This window comes from Marmota monax, unplaced genomic scaffold (assembly GCF_021218885.2).
Source record: "Marmota monax isolate L192 unplaced genomic scaffold, Marmota_monax_Labrador192_F-V1.1 WCK01_AAM20220418_F8-fsc00015, whole genome shotgun sequence".
Taxonomy (NCBI): Eukaryota; Metazoa; Chordata; class Mammalia; order Rodentia; family Sciuridae; genus Marmota; species Marmota monax.
Genome location: NW_026692194.1, coordinates 12,271,078 through 12,296,095, shown reverse-complemented (window position 1 = coordinate 12,296,095; position 25,018 = coordinate 12,271,078). Strand labels below are relative to the sequence as shown.

The 25,018-nt window shown below is 32.2% G+C and overlaps 1 protein-coding gene across 5 annotated transcripts in view; it reads right to left on the bottom strand.

Annotated features, from left to right (window-relative positions):
- The window catches only part of Ccdc88a (coiled-coil domain containing 88A), a 124,341-nt gene that overhangs the window by 79,961 nt on the left and 19,362 nt on the right, over positions 1-25,018 (bottom strand). For all 5 annotated transcript variants that reach the window (XR_006847034.2, XM_046423777.2, XM_046423785.2 and 2 more), the window contains exons 3-5: positions 18,726-18,834; positions 9,436-9,505; positions 7,090-7,148 (exon numbers count right to left, since the gene is read on the bottom strand). Coding sequence is in view for 4 of the 5 variants with exons in the window: in XM_046423777.2 (XP_046279733.1) it covers positions 7,090-7,148; positions 9,436-9,505; positions 18,726-18,834 (238 nt within the window). In the remaining variant the exon portion in view is untranslated. The remainder of the gene's footprint in view (positions 1-7,089; positions 7,149-9,435; positions 9,506-18,725; positions 18,835-25,018) is intronic.

Below are 25,018 nucleotides of genomic sequence, written 5' to 3'. Positions count from 1 at the left end.
TGAAAATTTAGTGGCTACTATAGTTCCAGAGCATAAAAAAGTTTGGCATTAAAAAAGATACATAAATAATTTTTATTGCATAGTCTAAAAAGACTATGAAGACTAAACAATAATCAACATATATATTTTTTCATTTAAAAATAAGTTCTCTTATCTTTACATATAGTTCTCAAACTGTCATGGGCATAAAATTACTTTTAATTGTGTTATAGTAACTAGATTTCTAAGCTAGCAGATTACCATAATATTCTTAGGATATGGAAACTGGGATATGGAGGGAAAGGAGAAAAAGTTATTTGGATGAGAAGGAAAACTACATGGACCTTAAAGTTGTACATCTGCCACCAGAGAGCTTAAGTTCTTAATATGTTATTCCTTATATTCCTCATAGTTTTCACTTGGTACTTGGTGATTTCTCATCTTAAAAAGAGACAGGCTTATATGGAAAAATTAAAATAGAGGAAAGGGCACACCCAACAAGTTACTGAACAAGAAAACAATAAACAAAGAATAATAAAATCTTATAAGAACACTAATAAAACCATAGTTCTAAACAAGTTAAAGTCCTACCAAAGACCAAAATAAGCCACACATAATAAAAATAGAAAAATTAAAATTCCCTCCTTAAAGGATAATCATTATCAAATAAAAACAACAAATGCTGATGCTAATGTGGGAAAATTAGATTCCTGAGTACTGCTGGTGGGAATGTAAAATACCAACCACTATGGAAAACAGTATGACAATTCCTACAAAAAAACAGAATTACCATATGATCCAGCAATTCCAATTTTGGGTAGATACACTAAAGAATGAAAGCAGGGACTCAAACAGATATTTATATACACATGTTCATGGCTGTTATTTCCAACAGCCAAAAACTAAAAGCAATCCAAGTGTCCACTGACACAGAAAGGGGTATACACATATAGTGGCATACTATCAGCCTTAAAAAGAAAGAAAATGAAAAAAACGCTATAACATGGATAAAAGGATAAAACTTGATAAAAGTTTTACCATGGCTAAGGAAAAAAGCCAAACACAAAAGGACAAATACTATATGATTCCATTAAGTGAGGTACCTAGAGTAACCAAGTTAATACAAAATGAAACGGTGACTGACAATGGGTAGGGGCAAATGAGTGTTAAGTTATTGTTTAACACGGAGATGCTCTTTCAGAAAATGAGAAATGGATGATAGTGAAGATTATACAACAATATGAAAGCTTAACAATTTAGATACTGGTGAACTATATACTCAAAAGGGGTTACAATGGTAAATTTCATTTATATTCTATTATATGTATATTATATGTATATTCTGTCACAATTTAAAATTAACAAAACTAAAATAAAAAAATCAGAGAAAATTATTTTTATATTTGCTATTTTATACATTCTTAGAAAAAGAAATGCCTAAGCCAGAAGTTATATGACCCCCAAAATAATATGATGATAAAGGTTCCAGGGGCTGGTGTTGGGTTGTGGCTCAGTGGTAGAGTGCTTGCTTGGCATGTGTGAGGCAATGGTTTCGATTCTCAGCACCACACATAAATAAATAAACAAAATAAAAGTCCATCCACAACTAAAAATATATATATATATATATATATATTTATTTATTTATTTTAAAAAGTTCTAAAAGGCGAATTTTAAAAATATTTTAGTTATAAATAATATTGGGATTCATTTTGACATAATCATACATGAGTGAACTATAATTTGCTCCATTTCAACCCCCAGTACTTCCTCTTTCCCTCCCACTGTTCCCTTCTTCAACTCTACTTCGAGAGTAAGTAGGAATTATATTAAAAAGGAGGATGAAAGACTCAGAATTCCCAAAACAGTGTGTACCAGGGAGGAGCAAAAGTGCCCTGTTCATTTTTTTTTTCAAATGGTGCTTTACAAATATAAAGGTAAAATTCACCGTGGTATAGTCATAAATGCACATAGCATAATTTGGTCAATTTCTTTCCACAGTTCCTCTCTTTTCCTGTCCTTCTCCTCTCTTCCCCTCTATATTCCCTTCCTTATTCCCCTGAATTCCCTTCTATAAAATGCTAACTTTTAAGATGCTTTACAAATAACTAATGGGTGAATGACAGATTGTAGCTCTCAAATTGAGCAAGTTCAGGGCTAGGGATGTGGCTCAAGTGGTAATGCACTCGCCTGGCATGTGCGGGGTGCTGGGGGTTCGATCCTTAGCACCACATAAAAATAAAATAAAGTTGTTGTGTCCACCGAAAAACTGAAAAATAAATATTAAAAAAATTCTCTCTCTCTCTCTTTCTTTAAAAAAAAATTGAGCAAATTCAGAATCAAATACAAATGTATTTGCTTCTGAGAGTAATACAAAAAGGTCAAAATTTTATTCCAACCACACTTTACAGTTACTTTCAGCACTACCTGGCCAAACACCAAAATAAGTAATATTTCTGGAAACTAAACAGCCAGAAAAATATAATATCTAAGTTCTGTTGAAAAAGGGTGAATTTTACATGATCTTAAAGGTCTTAAAGAAATTTCCAAACAACAAACACTGCAAAATTCTGTCCTGCTATATAAAATGATTTTGCCTAGGAATCTCCCAACTGTATCAGGGCTATGGTGAAGAACCATAAATCTGTAAAAATTCTACGTGATGTTCAGAAAAGGTTCAGGAGACGTGTGTTATCCACTGAAAAAAATTCTAGAGGAATTTGACTGGTCTAAAGCCATCCAATAATGAAAAATTCCAAGCCTTACCCTTAGTATTATTCTTCACATTCAAAGTTATTCCTGGGGCTTTTATTTAGGTATAATCAATGATAAAAAATCTTATTTACAAATTTATTTATGAAGTAAGATCATTGAATAGTGCTAACTTAACTTTTTAAAAAAATAGTTTTAGTTGTAGATGGACACAATGCCTTTGTTTTGTTTATGTAGTTTTTTTTAATGTGGTGCTAGGGATCAAACCATGCCTCACATGTGCTAGACAAGTGCTCTACCACTGAGCCACAACCGCAACCCGTAACTTAACTTTTGAACGTCGCTTCCTCTCTTAAGAATTTCATAATTTTTTCTTCAAAAGAAGCAAATTTTTTTTCCAATGTTTGCTTTTGTTTTCTTTGTTATGAATATAACATCTTTTGAACCCTGCAGCTCACTGAATTCAGTGATTTATCTAGCTACTTCTACCTATGCATCACATGTATAACAAAATTGATCTGGATAAGGAAAACACTTTTGCCACTTACTACTATACTATATATCATAGTATAAACACTAGGATTTTAAACTGTTTGAATACTAAATGAATGAACACATTTTTCCTGTAATAGTACATGCTAAAAAGTATTTCAACAATACTTTTTTGGCAGATTGTTTTCCTCAACAGTTTCTTATCCTGAAGTACATTTTGGCTCTTCAATATCAACAAAGAATTCTTACTATTCATATAGTCATAGTTGAAGGAAAACAGGAGATTTTGATTATTATTACACATTTGATGTTATTAGCCCTAGTGGCTCCAAAATGCCTATAGGATGAAATCTAAACTCAAAGTGGCAAATCCAGTCCTTCATGACCAAATTCTTGTCAATTTTCCAGTCTAATCACTTGGCTTGCTTCTCTTTTGCTACATTCAAGCCACACTTTATGTTCTCTGAACAAGCTATAGTCTCAACATCTTTTCCATTATTTCAGATATTACCTCATCAAAGGCCTTCCCTGACACTACAAACAGACTTAAGAAAATACTTCCTCTATGCAACAATATATATTTTGCATTATGGTAATTATCACCTCTTACTGTTATTGTTTGGTCTGTCTGCCTCTAAAATTTAAACTCTACGAACTTTCTATATGTTTTCTACAAGAGCTATGCCTTTCTTTTACTACAGCACCTGTTACATAGTTAGCATTAAAAATAAATAAATCAGGTCACTAGCGTTGCTAAAATACAGAATAAACCATTATTTTTCAAAATTGGATCTTTCTCCTTTCTTGGTAGATTTGCAATTCTAGCACTGCAATAGATGTAAGTCTCATGGGCTTTCAAAAAAAAAAATCTTTTTCTGTGACTACAAAGACAAAGTATATACTAAGACTGTTTTCCAAGTTTCTTGGTAAGGTCATATCACATCAAAGACCAATGTCTGACAACCTTCCCATCTCCTCACTTACATAAAAACCTTAAATGTTGACACAATTCAGAACAATGGTATCCCTGAGTCTAAACTCTCTTTTTGTTTTGTCTGGTAAAATTATACAAGCAAGGAATATATCTTATTCTAATTAGGACCCCATTCTTGTGGGTGGGCAGGATGGTGGGATTCACCTGAGTATTTTCATATTTGTACACGAGAAAATTACGTTAGATTTATTCTACCGTTTCTATAGTTGACAAAACTTATCCTCTCTTGATGTAAAAAAATAAACTGGCTTACATTTATTCTTTCTTTATTCTGAAATAAATTTACTACTTTGGGTCCTGGACATCTTCCATATAGCACTACTGACTGCTATCCACTAACTCTAACCACATACTTCCCTAAAGTTGCCCTCTAACATTTTGTCTACCAGCTTTTCAAACTATTCTCAAGTTAAAATAAAGTTGATAAATTCCTCCCTTCAGCCTTAAAACTTAGCTTTACAGTGCCCTATTCTTTCAAAACATCTCAAAATCACTTTTTTATTTTCCTGCTTATTATATACCCACACATATTTGTATAACTATTCTTTTACATAATTTCCAATTCTGTTTTCTACCTAAGTCCAGCCAAAGATTCTTCCTCTCTTTTCCACTGACCTTGAAATAACACCCACCTTTTATCTCCACATTACATGAATCTGGATCATATGAATCTATAAGCAGATAAATATAGCAGCTCATATATTTACAGAAAAATTAAGAGAATACTTAAGTTCACTAGAATACCCTCTTGTTTTAATTATATGACAACATTAAACTATTTTAGAAGATATGACAGGTCTATTTAAATATTATTTTGCTTTATGTCTTATTTAGTTCTGTGCATCATTAAGAGGGAATATCTAATATTGAGGTAGTTGATTTAGGAGCAATGACTCATTAAGAAGTTATAAGAAGGGGCTGGGGTTGTGGCTCAGTGGTAGAGCACTTGCCTAGCATGTTTGAGGCACTGGGTTCAATCCTCCACACCACATAAAAATAAATAAATAAAATAAAGGTATTCTACCCATCTACAACTATATATATATATATATATATATATATATATATATATATATATATATCACACACACACACACATATATATATACACATATATACACACATGTGTATATATATATACATATATGTACATACATAAAAGAAGTAAGAAAAACACATCTATTGCACAACTCTGCTATGTCATAAATATCAACAATCATTCAACTATAAAAATTCTTGAAATTTTTCTTCAGGAAATACCCAATGGCAGAAATAGAAGAGCCTGACTTGGCTAATGTATAGGAGTAACTTCTAATGTTCCAGAACACAGCAGGATAACAACAGTAGACAACAATTAATTTGAGCTTTTCAAATGACTAGGAAAAAGGATTTTGAATGTCCCCAACACAAAAAAAAGATAAATGAATGTTTGAGATGACAGATATGTCAATTACCCTAATCTGATCATTACATTTATATATATGTACATATATATGTCATATTGTACCACATAAATAAGTATGATCACTATATATCAAATTAAAAGAATACAGCTGCTAGGCAGTCAGCTTCTAAAAGTCAGCTTTCTGGGATGTAGAATTTTAGCTATTCATTTGTTTACAAATTTCACAAAGAATCAAGATAGTTTAAAGTAACACTGTAATCATTCATGTAAGAAAAAAAGCTGATTAAATTAATTCACTGCAATATAATGGTTCAGAAATCAAACCAGAATTTCAGTTCTTTGGCCTGCTAGCAATATGACCTAATATCTAAAATAATTATCTCAGTTTGCCTTAGACACATGCAGTTCCACCATAATTATTTTTAACTTTTTTTAGTTGAAGATGGACACAATATCTTTTGATTGATTGATTTATGTGGTGGCTGAGGATTGAACCCAGTGCCTCACACATGAGAAGCAAGTCCTCAACCACTGAGCTACAACCCCAGCCCCTCCACTGTAATTATTAACAACTCCTTCCTTGACTTTGAGAATTGCCCTAATTTTGATAACTTCTAACTGAAATATCATGCTACCTAATCTTTTTATTTAAGACATGAGAAAACCTATGTAAAGTATAACATAAAGTAGGAATTCAATGAATCATAGCTATTACTATTAGAATAATCACTGATCAAAGGGCAATATAATAATAACCCAGACTCCTAAAATGTTTTTCATAAATTCTGCCTCCTTTTTATTATTATTATTTTGGGGTCAGGGAGTTCTAGGGATTGAACTCAGGGGCACTTGACCATTGAGCCACATCCCCAGCCCTATTTTGTATTTTATTTAGACAGAGGGTCTCATTGAGTTGCTTTAGCACCTTGCTTTTGCTGAGGCTGGCTTTGAACTCGTGATCCTCCTGCCTCAGCCTCCCAAGTCATCCTTTTTATTATTTTTTTAAATGAATCTCATGTTCTTTTTTTTTAATCGTAGACAGACACAATATCTACTTTATTATTTATTTGTTTTTTAAAGTGGTGATGAGGATCAAACCCAGTGCTGCACACGTTAGAAGGCACTTTACCACTGAGCCACAATCCCAACCCCCTCCTTTTTATTATTACTCCTCCTTCCCTTTTCCTAAAACACACACAAATGCAAACATAAATCATGAAAATTTGGGGAATAGGTTTTTAAAGATATCTTTCTGAAAAAAAAATCTTTAGAAGAAGACCACTAAAAGCCTCAGAATGAGAATAATAATAACTGAAGGTTTTTAATAATATATAACTACATTTTAAAAGAATATATTTTTCTTTAAGATAATCTCCTTATACAGATATTTAAAATTTTCTAACACACACTTTGAAAACCAAAGGTCCATCCTTAAATCTTTGAGAAAGCAGAGCCTGAAAAAACATAAAGAGGTTTTAAAATGAATATAAGAAATATTTAAACTTACCTGAACTGCACACCCCAGTAAGAGTAAAAGCAGCTTTTTAACTTCTTCTGTGCCTTGCTCTGAAATAAAAACAATAACTAAGTACAACATTCAGCTCTATTTCTACTCTCTTTCTTATAATGGGAGAATCACTTCTATAATAAATTGACCAAAATACTTACTCTATAAATATAGCAAACAATTAAAAAAAAACAACTCTATGTGCAGTGTAGTACTAGAAGAAGAAATGGGCAAGGATCTCTATGTTGGAAGATTATTAATATAGATAAGTATGCTTCAAGGCTTTTTACAGTAAATATACTATAAAATACTACTTTTCCATAATTAAATTATATCAGTCTACCAAATTAAGAACCTACCAAATTATGTAGATATAGGGACATGCCACAAAGTCAGCCAATATGGCTCCTCTTAGTGTTCTTATAAAAACAAATACATTATGACTTATCTACCTATAGCGTTTACATGGATTTCCACTATGTAGGCTTATAAGGGTCAGAACCTTAAATATCTTTTATAGTCCTCTATTAAGAGGCTAAAATAAATAAGACAAGCAAGATAAGAGTTAATGGTCTGTAATAGAACTGGCAAGAATACCCCTATTCAATAGCATTCAGTGAAGATTTTGTTAAAATATATCTATATCTCTGGGCTAAATTTTCACTATTAGGTTAAACTGTCTGTGATAATAGCCTTCATTTCAGACATTTTCTCCTATTTTCTATGAAACAACTTAATTTCTAGCCACCTGAACCATGTTAATCACTGTTTCTCTCAAACATACATGCATACCCACTCTTTTGTCTTAACTTTGGCTAATTCTTCTGCCTTTTTTCCCTTACTTCCTCATCCCTGTGTGAACGACTAACTAATTATCTTCCTAGGGAAAGCTCTAACACATTTCTGTGTAGTCTTTCCTGATCCAATCATGAATGATCCCCAACTTTCATTAATTAAGAATGATTAATGGATCTAATATTTATATGCCTTTTTTCTATTTCATACTAATTATTATACAATTTCTTAGTAAGCTCGCTCTCACTGAACCACAAGATCCTCCAGAACATGGATCATTTCTTTATATTCCTTGTTCATAAAACTTGGTAGGGACTTGCTAAATAAATATGGAATGAAAATAATATCATTCTTGCCATGTATGACTAAAAAAAAATAAAAATAAATCGTATGGTAAAAAAAAAACAAAATAATATCATTCTACATGTAAACTTTTTCCCTTTTTAAAATGTGTATAATTAAATATCCTGGAGTATCTCTAAAGACTATCCATACTCCTAATCCACCTAATTTAAGTACTAATTAAATTTACTCCTGATCCATTAATTGATTGCTTTCTCTATAATAACAGTTACTTTTGTTTTTTATTTTGGTTTATTTTGACGACCGTGGGGATGGGATTGAAGAAAATATACTCATTTGGATACCACAGGGCCTGCAAGAATCAAACTTTTTGTGGAAACAAGTAGATACTGATTTCCCCAAATATTAAAAAACTAATCCTGAGGGTGTTAAGGGTATAACTCTGTGATATAGCGTGTCCTTAATAAATGTGAGGCTCCAATTTCAATCCCTATCACCAAGAAAAAAACAAAACCAAAAATTCTCAACATGTAACATTTAAAATCTGGCAAAGGGTAAAGAATTTCAATGAAGAAATTTAAATAACCTAAGAAACTACTTCTCAACTTTCAATTCAGAAGTAGTTTAACGTACATTAAAACATATCATCAGTAAAACCTTAGCTTCAAACAATTTGGCAAGGATAGACAGTAGATAAATAAATGGAAAATGGAAATTATTTCAAAGTAAGGTTATATACCTTTAAGCTTATAACTAGATCATCCTCTATATTTGTTTACAATGACACACTAAAAGCCATAATCACCATCAAAAAGCATCAGTTTGGTATATTCGAAAAAAATGGGAGTTAGTGTTAAATGTGTGTCTGGTCTCACCTGTGACTTACAAATATTCTAAGCTTTCTTTCTTTTTTTTTCTTTTGGTATCGGGGATTGAACCCAGAGGCACTTAACCACTGAGCCACATCCCCACCCTTTTTATATTTTATCTAGAGACAGGGTCTTGCTAAGTTGGTTCAGGCTGGCTTTGAGCTTTTCGATTCTCTTGCCCCAGCCTCCCAAGCTGCTAGGATTACAGGTGTGTGCTACCAGGCCCAGCCCTAAGCTTGCTTTCTGTCTACAAACCAGAAATTCTACAGGGTTGTAAAAAACCTAGTGAGTCAATGTAAATAATCAAATACCTGGTAAACATTATAGAATTACACAAAAAAAGACATTATCATCACATTATATTAATTTCAATACCTACCAGAAAAGGGATTTTTACCAATGATTAAGACATTTGGCAATGACATCACAATCAACTGCTGCAAAGTCTCCTGTAAAATAATACCCAATAGTTATTGTATGGCTAATGCTGATGAGATAATAATTATTAATCAAGTTATAATTATGTGTACACTCTTCTGTACGTGTGCTATACAAACGTGAGAAAAGATATGCAAGGTTTTAAAACTTTTGCAACTTTAAATTAGTGGATTAAACAGCTAAAATTATAATACCAGATAGACTTAATGCTCACAAAAGAAAATTATCTAGGTTGAACTGTTCTAATATTTATTATTTTAAAATCTGAAGGTTGAGGTGCTAGAAAATTAAATAGCATTCCTCAATAAAAGATCAAGAATGTGTACTTTTTGTCCTTTTGTTATTTCTCTCTGGGGGAACTAAAAATGCCAACTGACTTGAAAATTAAGAAAGCTAATTATCTTACTAAAAATACTGTCTTATGATCATTTCACACAAGCAATCTTCTCCTTAGTGAATCATTATTTCTCTGACTACTATCAAACTTTTATTACCAAGAATATATGCACATCCTGAAGGCACAGAATGATTCAAAAAGAAATGAATGTTTTAAAATTACACATCTTAGATACACATCTAGTATGTACTTCTGTTTATACCATCTTTTCCTTGAGAGGAAATGAAGAACACTGCCATTATAACCACTGACACTGATGATATGCTACAAATGGTCTGGGATGAATGTACCAGACTACAGGATGGATGGGTACCATATGAAATCACTGAATCTTTGCAACAGAGTATAGAAATAATCACGATAGTTTCTTCACAAATTGGCTTTGACTACATTACTACTAATACATTTTAGATAAGTAGTTACTGAGAAATATATTTTTGAAAGCATTCAACTTTTAAAATCATCCTTTTAAAAATAACAATGTGAGAAAGCAAATAACCATGAAAAATAACTATGAAAAGTTAACTTGTATTGCTTTTTAAAGATATTCAATTCTAGATCCTTTAAAGTATTTTTTCATGGTTGATGGGTGCCATCACAATAGATCTTAATTAGAATTAGTCTTTTATCTATAATTCTTCATATATATGAAAGTTTGAAAAATTTTTCTTCAGCATTATATTTACTAGCTATTTTAAAAGCCTACTACTAAGAATATGTATTCACTTAAAGAAAAGTAAATACTCAATGTGTATCACGTTAGAAAAATACAATTAAGAATATTAAGAATGAAACCCAATTACTATGTATAACCATAAAACTCTTATAAAAAATATTAAGAATGTGTCAAAAATTGCTAAAATCACTTATGCCAAGGAATGATACTGATTTGGGTATTTAATAAATAATTTTTCCAGTTAAAAGCAAGTTATATCAAGAGAGACAATGTTATAACCATGCATGTAACAGCTCAAAGAAATTAAAAGAATACATTTCTGATTTAATTTTAGTTTCTTGTCTTGAAGCAAAATTTTAAAGGTTATCATCATGGATATTTAAAAGAAATTATAAATAAGAGATGTTATTTGCATAAAACAACAATAATGTTTTGTCCATATCCTAACTTTGTGAAGATAACCTATGTCAGAATAAAGAACCTTCAAATACACCCTCACAAAGAAGAATTTTAAATTGTATTAGATTCTGAATTTTTTTTAAAAAAAGCTTTATCTCAATTTAAGGACATCACTGATAAAACTCATTTACATTTACTTTTGAGTAACATGAGTCAAAATTAATGAATCTACATATTTCCAAGGCAATTAATTCTACTGATTTACCATGTAACACTCCATATCAGTAAACTCTCATAAGCAAAACTGTCCAAGTAGATGGTAATCTTCAATCTACTACTTTCCTGCTTCCTTTTCCTTAGTAGTTTGCCACTTATTGTCTGTTTTCCCATGCTCCCATGTTAAGCTAGTCTTTCTATAGTGATGAAAGCAATCTCATACACTCTTACACCACATGGTATCATCAAAGACCTCATGTTAACAAAATCTGAAGTCTGATTAAACTGCTAAATTCAAACTTACCTCCATGTTATCAAAAAATATATTCTAGTATAGAATGCAAATGCCTAGTATAATATACTTTGGAAGAATGGAGCCAGATGTCCTGGCTTAAAATTTAGCTTCATGATTTACTATATACGTGTTTTTGTGGTTGTGGTTGTTGTTAGGGTAAACAGTGAAATGAAAGCAGAAAATTTTAAATTATTAAAGATTATTAAACATTATAACAGTTAATGAGAAGGGCTGGAGTTGTGGCTCACCTAGCACATGTGAGGCACTGGGTTTAATCCTCAGCACCACATAAATAAAAATAAATATAATAAAGATATTGTGTCCATCTACAACTAAAAAAATTAAAAATTAAAAAAAGAGTTAATGAGAAAAAACTTGCCTTTTACTTTATTTTCAAGCATTAATTTTACATTATATCTAAACTACTAATATTGGGCAATCAGGCAGTTACACAAATTTTTAAAAAGCAAATTACTTTAAAATCACTACTTGGCTGCCCTATGTGTTCTTCAGAGGATTCTGGCTGTTTTTGTAAAAATTGCATTTTATTTCCTTACTCCAATATTACAAGCAATATTGAAAAATGTACTAAACATAAAAGAAAGCAGAGGATAAAAAACTGACTTCTCTTGTTAAAGCTTTATTATGTAATCTCAAAACTCCCAGACATCACTTAGCCCTAAAGATATTAATCATAAAGTATTAAAGAAGTGGCAAAAGGATATATAAATGAGTCCAAGATACAAATGACTTTACTAAGAGGAATAAATTAATTGTCAGGTCAAGGAAATATGTATATAAACTACTGAAGATAAATTTGTTGCTCAAATTTTATAGAAGCCTATGAAAATGGAATAAGAGGGGAGAAATTTTTGAGGAAATCATGGAAGTTATTCATTCAACAAATTTTTGAATATCTGTTATCTGCCATGTATTAATCTAGACACTGCAAAAATAGCAGTGAACAAAAATCCTTGCTCTCAAAGAATTTTCATTTTGGTATGATTAGAGAGAAAAAAAATTGTTTTGATGATGAAGTGCTAAAGATAAAACAGGGAATACAAGTATGGAGTAAAGGTGTACATAAGAAGGGTGAAATCTTTTAAAGATATGCAAGTATTCAAATATAGAAAACTAAAGCATTTCCAGGGCCATTAAAGCAAACTTTTACTGACTAGATAGAAATTCTATTCTGGCATGAGACAGCCCAGAAAGATTTGGAGAAATACATTCATTAGTAAAAGATAGGGAAAAGGATGAACTGGCAGATATCATGTTAAAAGTAATAACAGTATTAACTAATTTCATTCCAATTTCTGTTAGTTGGTTTTGTATAACTTTGTTATATAAAATGAAATATTAATCATATTTTAGTTGACCATCTAAAAATATTTTGTTGAATATGTATGAATTAAAGTTCATGTTCCTAATAGAGTATAAGAAAGACTATTTTAAATAAATGCCAGATATAAACATTATTATTATTCAAAGATAATTAAACTAGGATTGCCTTCTTCCTAAAAATAATCCATAATAACTTTCTTCATGATAAGAAATTAAACAACACTTCTGGTAAAGGTCAGGCCTCATTTCCCTTTATTTATTTTTTTCCCATTTCCCTTTATTGAATCACACATGGAACAAAATGCTGTTACTAAAATACCCTGAAATGACAGTTAATAATCTATTGTAAAAAGTCAGCATATAATTACATTTATCATACTTATGTTTATCATACTATATGTATTTGTCTTTCTGTTACTAGTGAAAAGATTTAATAAGACTACACATTTTAGTAGGTTATAGAAAAGATTTAAATGAATGGCATTTGAAAGTAAAGAACATTTGCCCAGTTTCAAAAATATAAAGAAATATAAAGCATTTTTTGTATAATTTTATTTGTTACTGGATTTTATTAATACTCCAAATGTTGCTTATTACCACAGATGTTTAAAAAAAAAAAACTAAACAGTATTTGCTTTCTGTAGCAATTAGATTATTAGTACTACACCTGTGTTTTCTGTTTTCACTATTATTGACATTGACACCATGCAAAAATTTCCTAATAAATTTAAGTTCCTAACTATAATGATACCAAAACTCTCTCTAAAACAGTTCTGAAAATGGACTAAGATTTGTTTTATTTGTACATAGTGTCTCTGATAATATTCAATATCTCCCTCACAATAATGAAAAAAAAAACTTTTAAATAGAACCTATGCAATTTTATATAACCACTATAATTTATTTTCTGACTTCAAAAACTTTTGAATATTTACAAAAGAAAGAGACATCTGCTATGGATTAAATGAATATTTTAAAAGATCTGAAATGAGGCTGGGGCTCAGTGGTAGCGCACTTGCTTAGTATGTGTGAGGCACTGGGTTCGATTCTCAGCAACACATATAAATAAGTAAAACAAAGGTCCATTGACAACTAAAAATATATACATACATATACACACACATATGTATACATATTAAAATAAACAAATAAAAAGGTCTGAATTGCCACTTAATCACAATGAAGTATACATTCAATAAAATTTCTGATAGTCTAATGTTAAGTAATTACCTCTATTACAATACCTCACTTCCCTTTGTTAGGGATTAAAAATTGTTTCCCCAAGGATTTGCAGTAATGTGGTCCCAATTTTTAAAAATATTAAACACATACAAATATAATATATAAATACACAAGTATGGAGAAAAAAGATCTAAAAAGCATATATTATTCAGGTGATAAATGTGGTAATATCCTAATACTGGAACCATGTTTGTATTTACTCTTTTTTTTCCTAATTTTCTATGGTGTACCTAATTGGTTCTAAAAAATACAAAATTGCTTAGAATGAGTTAAATGAAAAATGGCTCAGGGCTGGTTGCACGAAAGGAAAAAAAAAATCTCTTGAAGGCATGTATCCTTTGTCCAAACACCAAAGAATTACTACAGATAATGTTCTCCTGGGAGATGAGCTTCCAATTAAAACACACAGACACATCACTTCCACCACAAGACATAGTAAGCAGAAAACAAAAAAGGAAAGATCCAGATCTCCACATATTTCAGATATTATAATTATCAGAGGCAAAATCTAAAATAGAAAAATTTTAAATATCTAAATAAAGAACCAAAATATTAATGAACAAAATGAAAAAACAGATATATAAAGAAGTAAAGAGACCTTCTAAAAATGAAAGATGTAATCAATACATTAAACAGAAGGTCTGACACAGATGAGAAGCAAATTAGCAAACTAGAATTCTGAATAAATTAGAATACAACCCAAGATAACATAAAATAGAGTTTAATAAACAAGGAGGATAGAATAGGTAAGTCTAATATTCATTTAATACAAATATATGAATGTTAATTTTATTTTTCATTTAATTTTATTTGTGATGCTGGGGACTGAACTGAGGACTTCATGCATGCTAAAAAAGCACTTCTACCACTTGAGTCACATTCCCAACCTTCTTATAATATTAGATTAATAACAGAATATGAAAAGAGACATGGCTGTGGATGTGGCTCAAGCGGTAGCGCGCTCGCCTGGCATGCGTGCGGCCCGGGTTCAATCCTCAGCACCACAAACAAACAAAGATGTTGTGTCCACCGAAAACTAAAAAATAAATATTAAAAAATTCTCTCTCTCTCTCTCTCTCTCTCTTTTTTTAAAAAAAGAGACAATTTTAGAAGAAACAGTATTAAAATGAAGAACGTGAACAGTATTTTAGCCAAGAGAGAAAACAGCTTAAACCAAGAACAAAAATTAATCTAATAATTAACCCCAACAGAGGGAAAAACCTTGCAGAGATAGAAGAATAAAATCTGCAAAGCCCTGAGAAAAAAATAATTGTCAACCTAGAAGTTCATACCCAAAACTACCCAGAGCAAGTTCTTCATATGTGAGATCCTCAATTCAATCCCCAGCACAAAATAAAAAACAAAAACATATATAGTTGAGATTAAGGCAATTTCAGAAAATAACGATTGGGAAGCCTTATTATCAGCACTCTAAACAAATAAAAGATGTCTCCATCAAAATACCAACGATATCTTACAGAACCAGAAAAAATAGTCCTAAAATTCATATGGCAGAATAAAAGACCCAGAATGACCAAAGCAACCCTGAGCAATAAGAACTAAACTGAAGGTTTCAAAATACCTGACCTCAAATTATACTACAGAGGCATAGTAACAGAGGTAAGACACTGGTATCAAAATAAGACATGAAGACCAAGGAATAAAACTGAAGACACAGATACAAACACAAATAGATAAGAGTCATGTGATGCCCAAAAAAGGAGCCAAAAACATACACTGGAGAAAAGATAGCTTTTTAAACAAATGATGCTGGAAAAACTGGATATCCATATGTAAAAGTATGAATCTAGATCCCTAGCTCTCACCCCGCACAAAAATCAACTCAAAGGATATCAAAGACCAAAGAATTAGATCAGAAACACTGTGAATGCTAGAAGAAAACACAAGATCAACACTCCAACATAATGGTACAGGCGATGACTTCCTTAATAAGACTCCTAAAGCTCAAGAAATACAACCAAGCTGGTCACGGTGGTGCACACCTGTAATCCTAGCAGCTCAAGAGGAGGAGGCAGGAGGATCACAAATTCAAAGCCAGCCTCAGCAAAAGCCAGGCGCTAAGCAACTCAGTGAGGCCCTGTCTCTAAATAAAATACAAACTAGGGCTGGGGAATGTGGCTTGGTGGTCGAGTGCCCCTGAGTTCAATTCCTAGTACTCCTTCCCCCAGAAGAAAGAATTAATAAGTGGAATTCCATCAAATTAAAAAGCTTCTGCACAGCAAAGGAAACAAGAGTATAAGGAGAGAGGCTACACAATGGGAGAAAACCTTTGCCACTACTCTTCCATCAAGGGATTGAGATCCATTTACAAAGAACTCAAACAAAAGAACAAACAAATAACCCAACCAAAAATGGGAAAATGATCTATACACACATTTCTCTAAGAGGAAATAGAGTTGGTCTTAATAAAAATACGAGAAAATTAGGGCTGGAGATGTGGCTCAAGCAGTAGCGCGCTCGCCTGGCATGCGTGCGGCCCGGGTTCAATCCTCAGCTCCACAAACAAAGATATGGTGTCCGCCGAAAACTAAAAAAAAATAAATATTAAAATTCTCTCTCTCTTTAAAAAAAAAAATACGAGAAAATGTTCAACGTTCTTAGCAATCAGGGAAATGCAAATCAAAACTACACTGAGATTTCATCTCATTCCAGTTAGAATGGCAATCATCAAGATTACAAATAACAATTGCTAGTAAGGTTGTGGAAGAAAAAGTTACACTCATATAATGCTGGTGAGACTGAAAACTAGTATAACCACGTGAACTAAAGTCAGTACTACATTGAGACAAGCATACAAATGTTTCTAGCAGCATAATTCATACTAGACAAGTTGTAGAACCAGCTTAGGTGCCCATCAACAGACAAATGGATAAATAAAAATGTGGTATATAAATGTAGTTTTGCTTAGTCATAAAGAATGAAATTATGGCATTTGCTGATAAATGGATGGAATCAGAGAACATCATGCTAAATGAAATAAACCCGACACAGAAAGTCAAAGGTTGAATGGCTTCTCTCCCATGTGGAAGTGGAGGGTGGAGAGTATACAAAGGGTGGTGAGACCTCTTGAAAACAGAAGAAAAACAGATAATGAAAGAGGACTAAGGGAGAGGAAAGAGGGAGAGAAAAGTACTGGGGAATGAAACCTACCACATATGCCATGTTCACGTATGATTATGCACTAACCACAATAATAATAGAAGGGAGATAAATAAGAATTAAGCAAACAGATCAGGGAAGAAGAAGAGGGAAAGGGTAGGTACTAGGGAATGTAAATGATCAAATGATGTTTCGTGTGTATACAAATATGGCATAATAAATCCACTATTATATATAATTGCAACACTACAAAGTAAAATTTAAAAAACAAAGATGTATTTCAGTAAGAAAATGATAGCAAAAGAAAGTCTTGGATACAAGAGAAAACCATGAGGGAGGGGGAAAGGGAAATATGTAGCCTGACATAAAGAAACACTGGCTTAACTGATTTAAATATACTTTCAGTATCTAATCTATAGGGTGAAAAAAAAAAGAACAAAAATGCAAAATAAGAGCTTAGGGCTCAGAGTACAGCTCAGCAGCATAGTGTATGACTAGCATGTATGAAGCCCTGGGTTTGCTTCCTGAACACCACATCAAACAAACACAAAAATAAAATAAAAGCTTTAAAGTTATGAGAGAGAATAATAGAGTTAAAGCTTGTAAGGTCATAGTACTATTCCACAAAGGTATAATGATGTTGACTAACTTTGGCCTTTGCTATTTTAAGTATGAAAATATGAAAGGTATAATTTTGAGAGTCATCTCTGTAAAAAACAAAAAGTAAAAAAAATTTTTACTAATAAGAAAAAAATTTAGAATTACTGGTAAATGATCCAATTCTTGAGAAAGATTTAATAATTTTAAAGTTAATCTGCACCTACTAACATTGCTTCGAAGCATGTAACAGAAAGCTTGACAAATCCACCATCACAAAAAGGCATTTTAACTTTTTTTCAAGAGACAAAAATTAATAAGGCCAAGCCAAATAATTAACAACAAACATCAAAGAATCAGAACCATAAGAAACCATATCTTTGACCAAAAATCAAAATAAAAACATTCAAAAACTGAAAAAAAAAAAAAGTTTGGAAATGTAAAAGTACACTTCTCTACAAACTTGTAACTGAAATAAAGCCTAGTAGAAATTAGAAAACGCATAAACATTTTAAGATATACCAAACTAAAATCTGCATAATGCAGTCAAAACAATTGTTAGAGGAATAATGATAGCCTTAAGAATACTCTAATTTAAAATCTGAAATATACACCCAATTCAAGTTTTTTGAAAGACAATTAAAAACATACTCTTCAAAAGCATAATTCTGTAGACTAACAAAGTATTACATTATGCAAATTCTCATAAAACTCAGAACTGGTCTTAAAACTACATAAAATGCAGTAATTTTTAATTTTAAATAATTAAAAAGTGTTGTCTTATATTTTAAATATTTTAAGAATGTCCAGTAAATAATCCAGGACCTGGCATATAATAAGGACTTAAACATTTAAGATTTATTCAATTAGTGTTACTAAATAGCACAGCAATGTAAACATGTAAGTTGTTATTAAAATCCCAGATTTAAATAAAGGAACACTTACCTGGTAATAAAATTTTATCTGTCTCACCAAAATGGATAGATTATGAATTCTAAGTGAAGCATCATTGTTGACTTTTTTATTTACTCTCTGACTCTCCGATTTTGGATTACTGAAAGAAATTTGAAAAATGCTTTACAATTACATTGAATGTAAATCAAAACTACATTGAGGTTTCATCTTACTCCAGTTAGAATGGCAATCATCAAGAATACAAACAACAATAATAAATTCTAACAAGACTCTGGGAGAAAAGTCCATTCATACATTGTTGGTGGGATTGCAGTATGGAGATTCCTCAAAAAACTAGGTATGGAACCACTCTTAATATTTACCCAAAAGAACTAAAAATAGCATACTATAGTGATATAGGCACATCAATATTTCTAGCAGTTCAATAGCCAAGTTATGAAACCAGTCCAGATGTCCATCAACAGATGAATGGATAAAGAAATGTGGTGCATGTATATGTGTGTGTGTATATATATATATATATATATATATATATATATATATATATATACGTGTGTGTGTGTGTGTGTGTGTGAGAGAGAGAGAGAGATACACACACACACACACAAAATGAAGTTTTACTCAGCCAAAAAGAAAAATGAAATTATAGCATTTCCTGGCAAATTGATGGAAATGAAGAATATCATGGTAAAATGATCTATGCCAGATCAGAAAGTCAAGGGTCAAACATCTTCTCTCATATTTGGATGCTACAGGAAAATAAGGGGGAAAAAGCTAGAACCCCATGAAAGAAAGGGAGATCAGTGGAGTGGAAGAGCAGGTCTGAAGGGGATGGGGGAAGAACAGGTAAGGGAGAAAACGTAGAATGAGGTTGAGCAAACTATGCTTGCTGTGTGTATACCTGAATGTACCATGATGAATTCCACTTTTACGTATACTTAAAAAGTAGAATTTATAAAAACCATTAATAGATGGAAGGAAGGCCAGTGGAATAGAGGAAGGGGAATGAGGTGGTATGTGACGGGGAGAAGGGTTGGGCAGGAAGAGGTACTGAGGAATGAAATGTAGTAAATTATAGCCCATACATGTACGATTATGTCAAAATGAACCTCATTATCATGTATAGGTATAATGTACTAATAATTAAATGTACTAATAATACATTGAAACACGATTAATCCTGTATTTTGTTTATAAAATTGTGTAAACATTTTCATTATTGGATACAAAAAGACAGATGTTTTGTCATGTATTTTGTGCTTCTAACTAACACAAATACATCTAATATTCCAAAATCAGTGGCAAAATAAATTTGAAACCTGGATCAGACATTGTCCTTTATTCTCATGTTTTCTCTCCCCATTCCTGAGATGAATAACACCTTAGTCCTAACCCAAACCCTCACTTTTAGAAACTGGTACTGGGGATTGAACCCAGGTGTGCTCTACCACTGAGCTACATCTCCAGACTTTTTTAATTTTCATTTTGAATGGGTTCTTGTTAATTTGCCCTGGGTGGCCTCAAACTTGCCATCCTCCTGCCTCAGTGGGATTGTAATTGCTGGGATTACAGATGTGCGTGACTGAGCCTGGCTTATTCCTTTTGAATATATATTTTACTAAACCAAAACGAATCCACTTAAATCAAGAATTTAAACTACTGGCTAATAACCCAATAAATGTTACTTATCCTCCCTGGGTAATGGAGATTATATTTGAGCAAATGTTCTAAAGAAATAAAGAATGAAGTGGATAATGCAAGTTAATACTTTAATATTGATAAACTTTGTAGATTCAATTAAAGCAATGGGCTGAATGATTATAAGGACAAACTGAAGCAGAAAGAGTAAGGCCGTAATTAAGAATGGGAAATAAAATTAAAATGGTGGCATCAGAATAGATGGTTAAGTTGAGGCCAGAAGACAAGCATGTACAAGCTAGGTTCTCATTAAGAGAAACAGGCCAAGCTATAGAAAGATGATGCCAGCTTAAATGACAGATAATAAATCAAGACATCCTGTTCAAGGGCTGAGTTCAGAATATCAGAAGCAACCTAAGCAGTCAGTCACTCAGTATATTTTCCCATGATTACAGAATTTAATCCTCCACATAAGGATGCAGAGAAGTCAAGAAATTGACATCTACCCAGTATGGAATACAAGCTGAATAGAAAACTCTCATTCCTTAAACCACCTCCTTTTCTCACAGCCCATTGCACTTCTAATGCCTTCAGGTCCTTCCCTAGATGAATTAGAATGAATGGTGCTTTATTTCAGCAATGTTCCAATTATGAGGCCTTGAGTCTCCTTTACAATCTTAGCTGATGACCTCAAACAACTTTTGTTTTAGTGTGCTATAGTTATCACTATTTACTGTATAAGAAATTAAAACTGCTCTTTTTCTTCAACGAGGCCCCCAATGACAGACACAGAGATGCACTTTGTGAGGACCCTGATGGGCAAGATCATCATCCTCAAGGTTGACCCTTGTGACACAACTGAGAATGCCAAAGCCAAAATCGAAGATAAGGAGGCATCCCACCTGATCAGTGGTGTCTGCTATTTGTGGGCAAACATCTGGAGGACAGAATGGCTATTCTCTATCAGATTACAACATCCAGTAAGAGTCCACCCTGCTGCACTTAGTGCTTCATCTGCAAGATGGCATCACTGAGCCTTCCCTGTACGAGCTTGCCTAGAAGTATAACTGTGACATGATTATCTGTTAGAAGTGTTATGTCCACCTTCACCCTGTGTTGTCAAATGCCACAACAACATGTGTGGTCACATCAACAACTTCCACCCCAAGAAGGTCAAATAAAGTCCTTTATATGGCTCCTTTCCCCAAAGGGATCCCTACCTGCTCAAGCAAGACCCAATTCCTTGCTCTCAATTCATATCAAGTGTGATACTTGTTTTCTATTCACTTATTCATTGACAAATCATTCCTAAATTTCACTATTATACACAATGCAGCAATAGGCGGTGTTTTCTCATACATACATCACATGTTCAAGGTTTTTTCTGAAGTAAAGAGAAGAACTATTGGGGCATAAGGTATACGTATTTTCATTTCTAATAAACGCTGCCAAAAAGATCTTCGCAATGGCTGTCAGAATTTATACTCCCACTCATAATCCCTTTTCTCACATACCTTTACCATTTTACAGGTATCAAGCAATTGTGCTTTTATGTTGTAACTGGTAACTCCATGATTACAATATTAACCATGAGTATCTTTCATGTGTATTGACCATTTTAATCTCTTCTACTATAAACTGTAAAATATTCATTTGCCTTAAATTTCATCCACTTTTCTACTGAAAATAAATGTTCAGGAGTTTGCACAATGTTTTTTAAATTCTTTATCTCTAATGAGTTATGAGATTACATTCTTCCAAAATCACTCAATTGACAGCCTGGAATAGATGCTCCCCACTAAAGTTTCTGTTTCAAAGACACCTGAATAACAGAGTACTTATCTGCAGAACAAGGAAGAATACTAGTAAGGCAGGCTGAATATGAGTTGTGACAGATTAATGCTTACTGTAGGGGAAACAATGAGTAAAACCAGACCAGCCCAAGGCAAATGAGAATTTAAATGGAAAACTGGGTCTATGAAGTCAAAGCACCAACCAGAACTAGTTAGTCTTATAAAAACAAGGAGACTATAGCATAGCAGTCAAGTCATGTGTCATGGCAAACAAAGCCAAATAGCAGCATGGTCAGGAAGTCATGGTTAAGAACTCAGACAACCAAAGGGAAAAATCTTGGCTTACATAATCAACTCCAGTACATTTTTAGTCAGTGAGCTACACAAGTACTCACTGAATACCTACTATACCAATTATATTACTTAATATGTATAAAAACTTCAGTCAGTCAAGCTTTCATTATGGAGAAAAGTTCATCTGTAACTGGGAAAACCAAGTAGAAACAACCCCAGTGTTAAGTTCACCTACAGTTATATAAATTTAAGTTGCAACCATAAGCATTCAATAAATACCTTAGCTCTAAAGCATTCTTCCATCTTTTTATTTCTATTTTATTATATATTTGGAACCCCTTATATACCTCTCACCCATGACTGTTCCTATTCACACACTGATAATAGTTAGAGTAAGAAAATACTTGACAGAAACCTAGTTTCACTATAAATCAGAAAGTTGAAGTCCAAACTTGTAATTTTCTTCCCTAGTGCTTTTTCCCTTTATTCTTTTTTAGACTTTTCTCTTAAAGGATCTTTTAGGAAAACAAAGGAAAAAAATGACAGAAAGGTTCAAGCAATATTACCTGTAAAATTTGAGCATATTCCTAATTCTGTTTTCACAGAAAGTAACTAAAGATGATTTGTCCTTTTCCCACCAGTTCATGACAGTGACATTTATAAACAAAAACACTATACCTATTTATAGTTTAGCTCATTACTTCATGACAACATAATTTGGACCAGTCAATGAAATTAATAGTATCCTAATATATTTGTGGTTTCATTTTTTTTGTGGGGGGGGTACCAGGGAATGAACACAGGGACACTTGACTACTGAGCTACATCCTCAGCCCTGTTTTTTTGTATTTAATTTAGAGACAAGGTCTCATTGAGTTGCTTAGCTCCTCACTTTTGCTGAGATTGGCTTAGAACTCACAATCCTCCTGCATCAGGCTCCCAAGCCAGTAGGATTCCAGGCCATCCTCACTATGCCTGGCTTGTGACTTCACTTTCACTTTAACAAATTTTATGATGCAAATATTATCTTGTGACACAACACAATGTTATCAAGTTTCTCTGTTTTCTTTAAACTGATTTATTTTTTCAAATAAATATTTTGCTTATTTTGTAGTGCTGGGGATCGAACCCAGGGCCTTGTACATGCTAGGCAAACATTTTATCTCTGAGCTACATTCCCAGACCTCAAATAAGTTTTAAAATTTTTCTTTTAAATTTTATGTTTAACACTTTTCAAGTGGTATCTCAAAATTTATTCAGTTTTTAGGAAGTCTGAAAGTCTCCTTTGCATAAAGCTCTTCTAAGAATTACTCAGGTTTCAGAATTTAAAATTTTGGTTTAATCAAATCTTTTTTGTAAAAACAACTAAGTTCACGTTAAGTTCTTCTAGCTTTTGAGAAAACATGCTTTTAACAATTAATTCTGAGTATACATAAGAAAGAGTTTAATTTTTATATATTAATGGTATCAGATTAATTTTTTTAGAAATTGAAGGGAAAATGAAAAATACAACTTGAGCTAGAGAAAATATTTAAAAAACTTGAGAAAAATACTTTCAAACCTAAAAACAGCCTTACATTGAACAGAAATCATAAAGAGATTGAAATAAAAGTTTTCTACATCCTTTATAAAACTGTGCTGCTTTGTATCTGCAAATCTTTGAAATGAACACATGAGATCCGAGAGGACTTCTATGATCTGGTAGACTCATTAAGAAACTCAGGAGAATAATGAAGTTCTTTGGTTGACTAGGCTAACCTCCAGGCACTTCAAATCCCCAGTTTCAGTTTCTAATCTACCTTGCACATGGTTGAAGGTTATTTTAGTATGAAACAGAACTGCAAAGTTCCTACTTCATAGTCTATTACCATAAACTTTCTGCACTTTGAGGCCAGGATAACCACTAAACATTCTAGGCATGAATCTAGAAAGCAATAAACTTTCAATTACAAGGCTCAGGTTTCCCATTTGATGCATGTCTAATATGAGAAAGGGTCACTCTGACATATGTTAGGATCATAGAAAACATGTCCTTTTGCCCGAAAGATATGATCTTTACATGTGAGAAAAACTGCCCTCAGGTTAAACTGCTAAAAAGTAAGTTGCACTTCTATGAAAAACAGTTGAATATTTAAGGATGAATTTACAGAAAATTATGCAAATCAACACACTTAGTGACTTCAAGAAAAATAATACCTAATTTGGCAGCAAATATTTTAAAGTTACAGTAATGTAGGTACTGATTACTAACAAGTAAACTTGTAATTACTGTTTTATCAGGACAGGGTAAGGAGAAATACAGATAAGAGACATAAAAAAGATAAAATCTTATCTGCCATTATCAGGATATCTACAGACAATGTCTAAAAGCAATAAACCAATAAATACCAAAGTAGGCATATTATGTAACTATAAATAATACATATAAAAAATAGGAAATTTTTTGTCCAAAAATTATAAGTTTTTACTCTGGGGAATGGAACTAAGGGGAGAGAAAGAACAGTGAATTTCTGGATTTTGTTATAAACCCTTTGGTATTAACTAACCCTTTTAATTATGCAAAACATGTTTTTAAGGAGATGTGAAAAGCATCTCCAA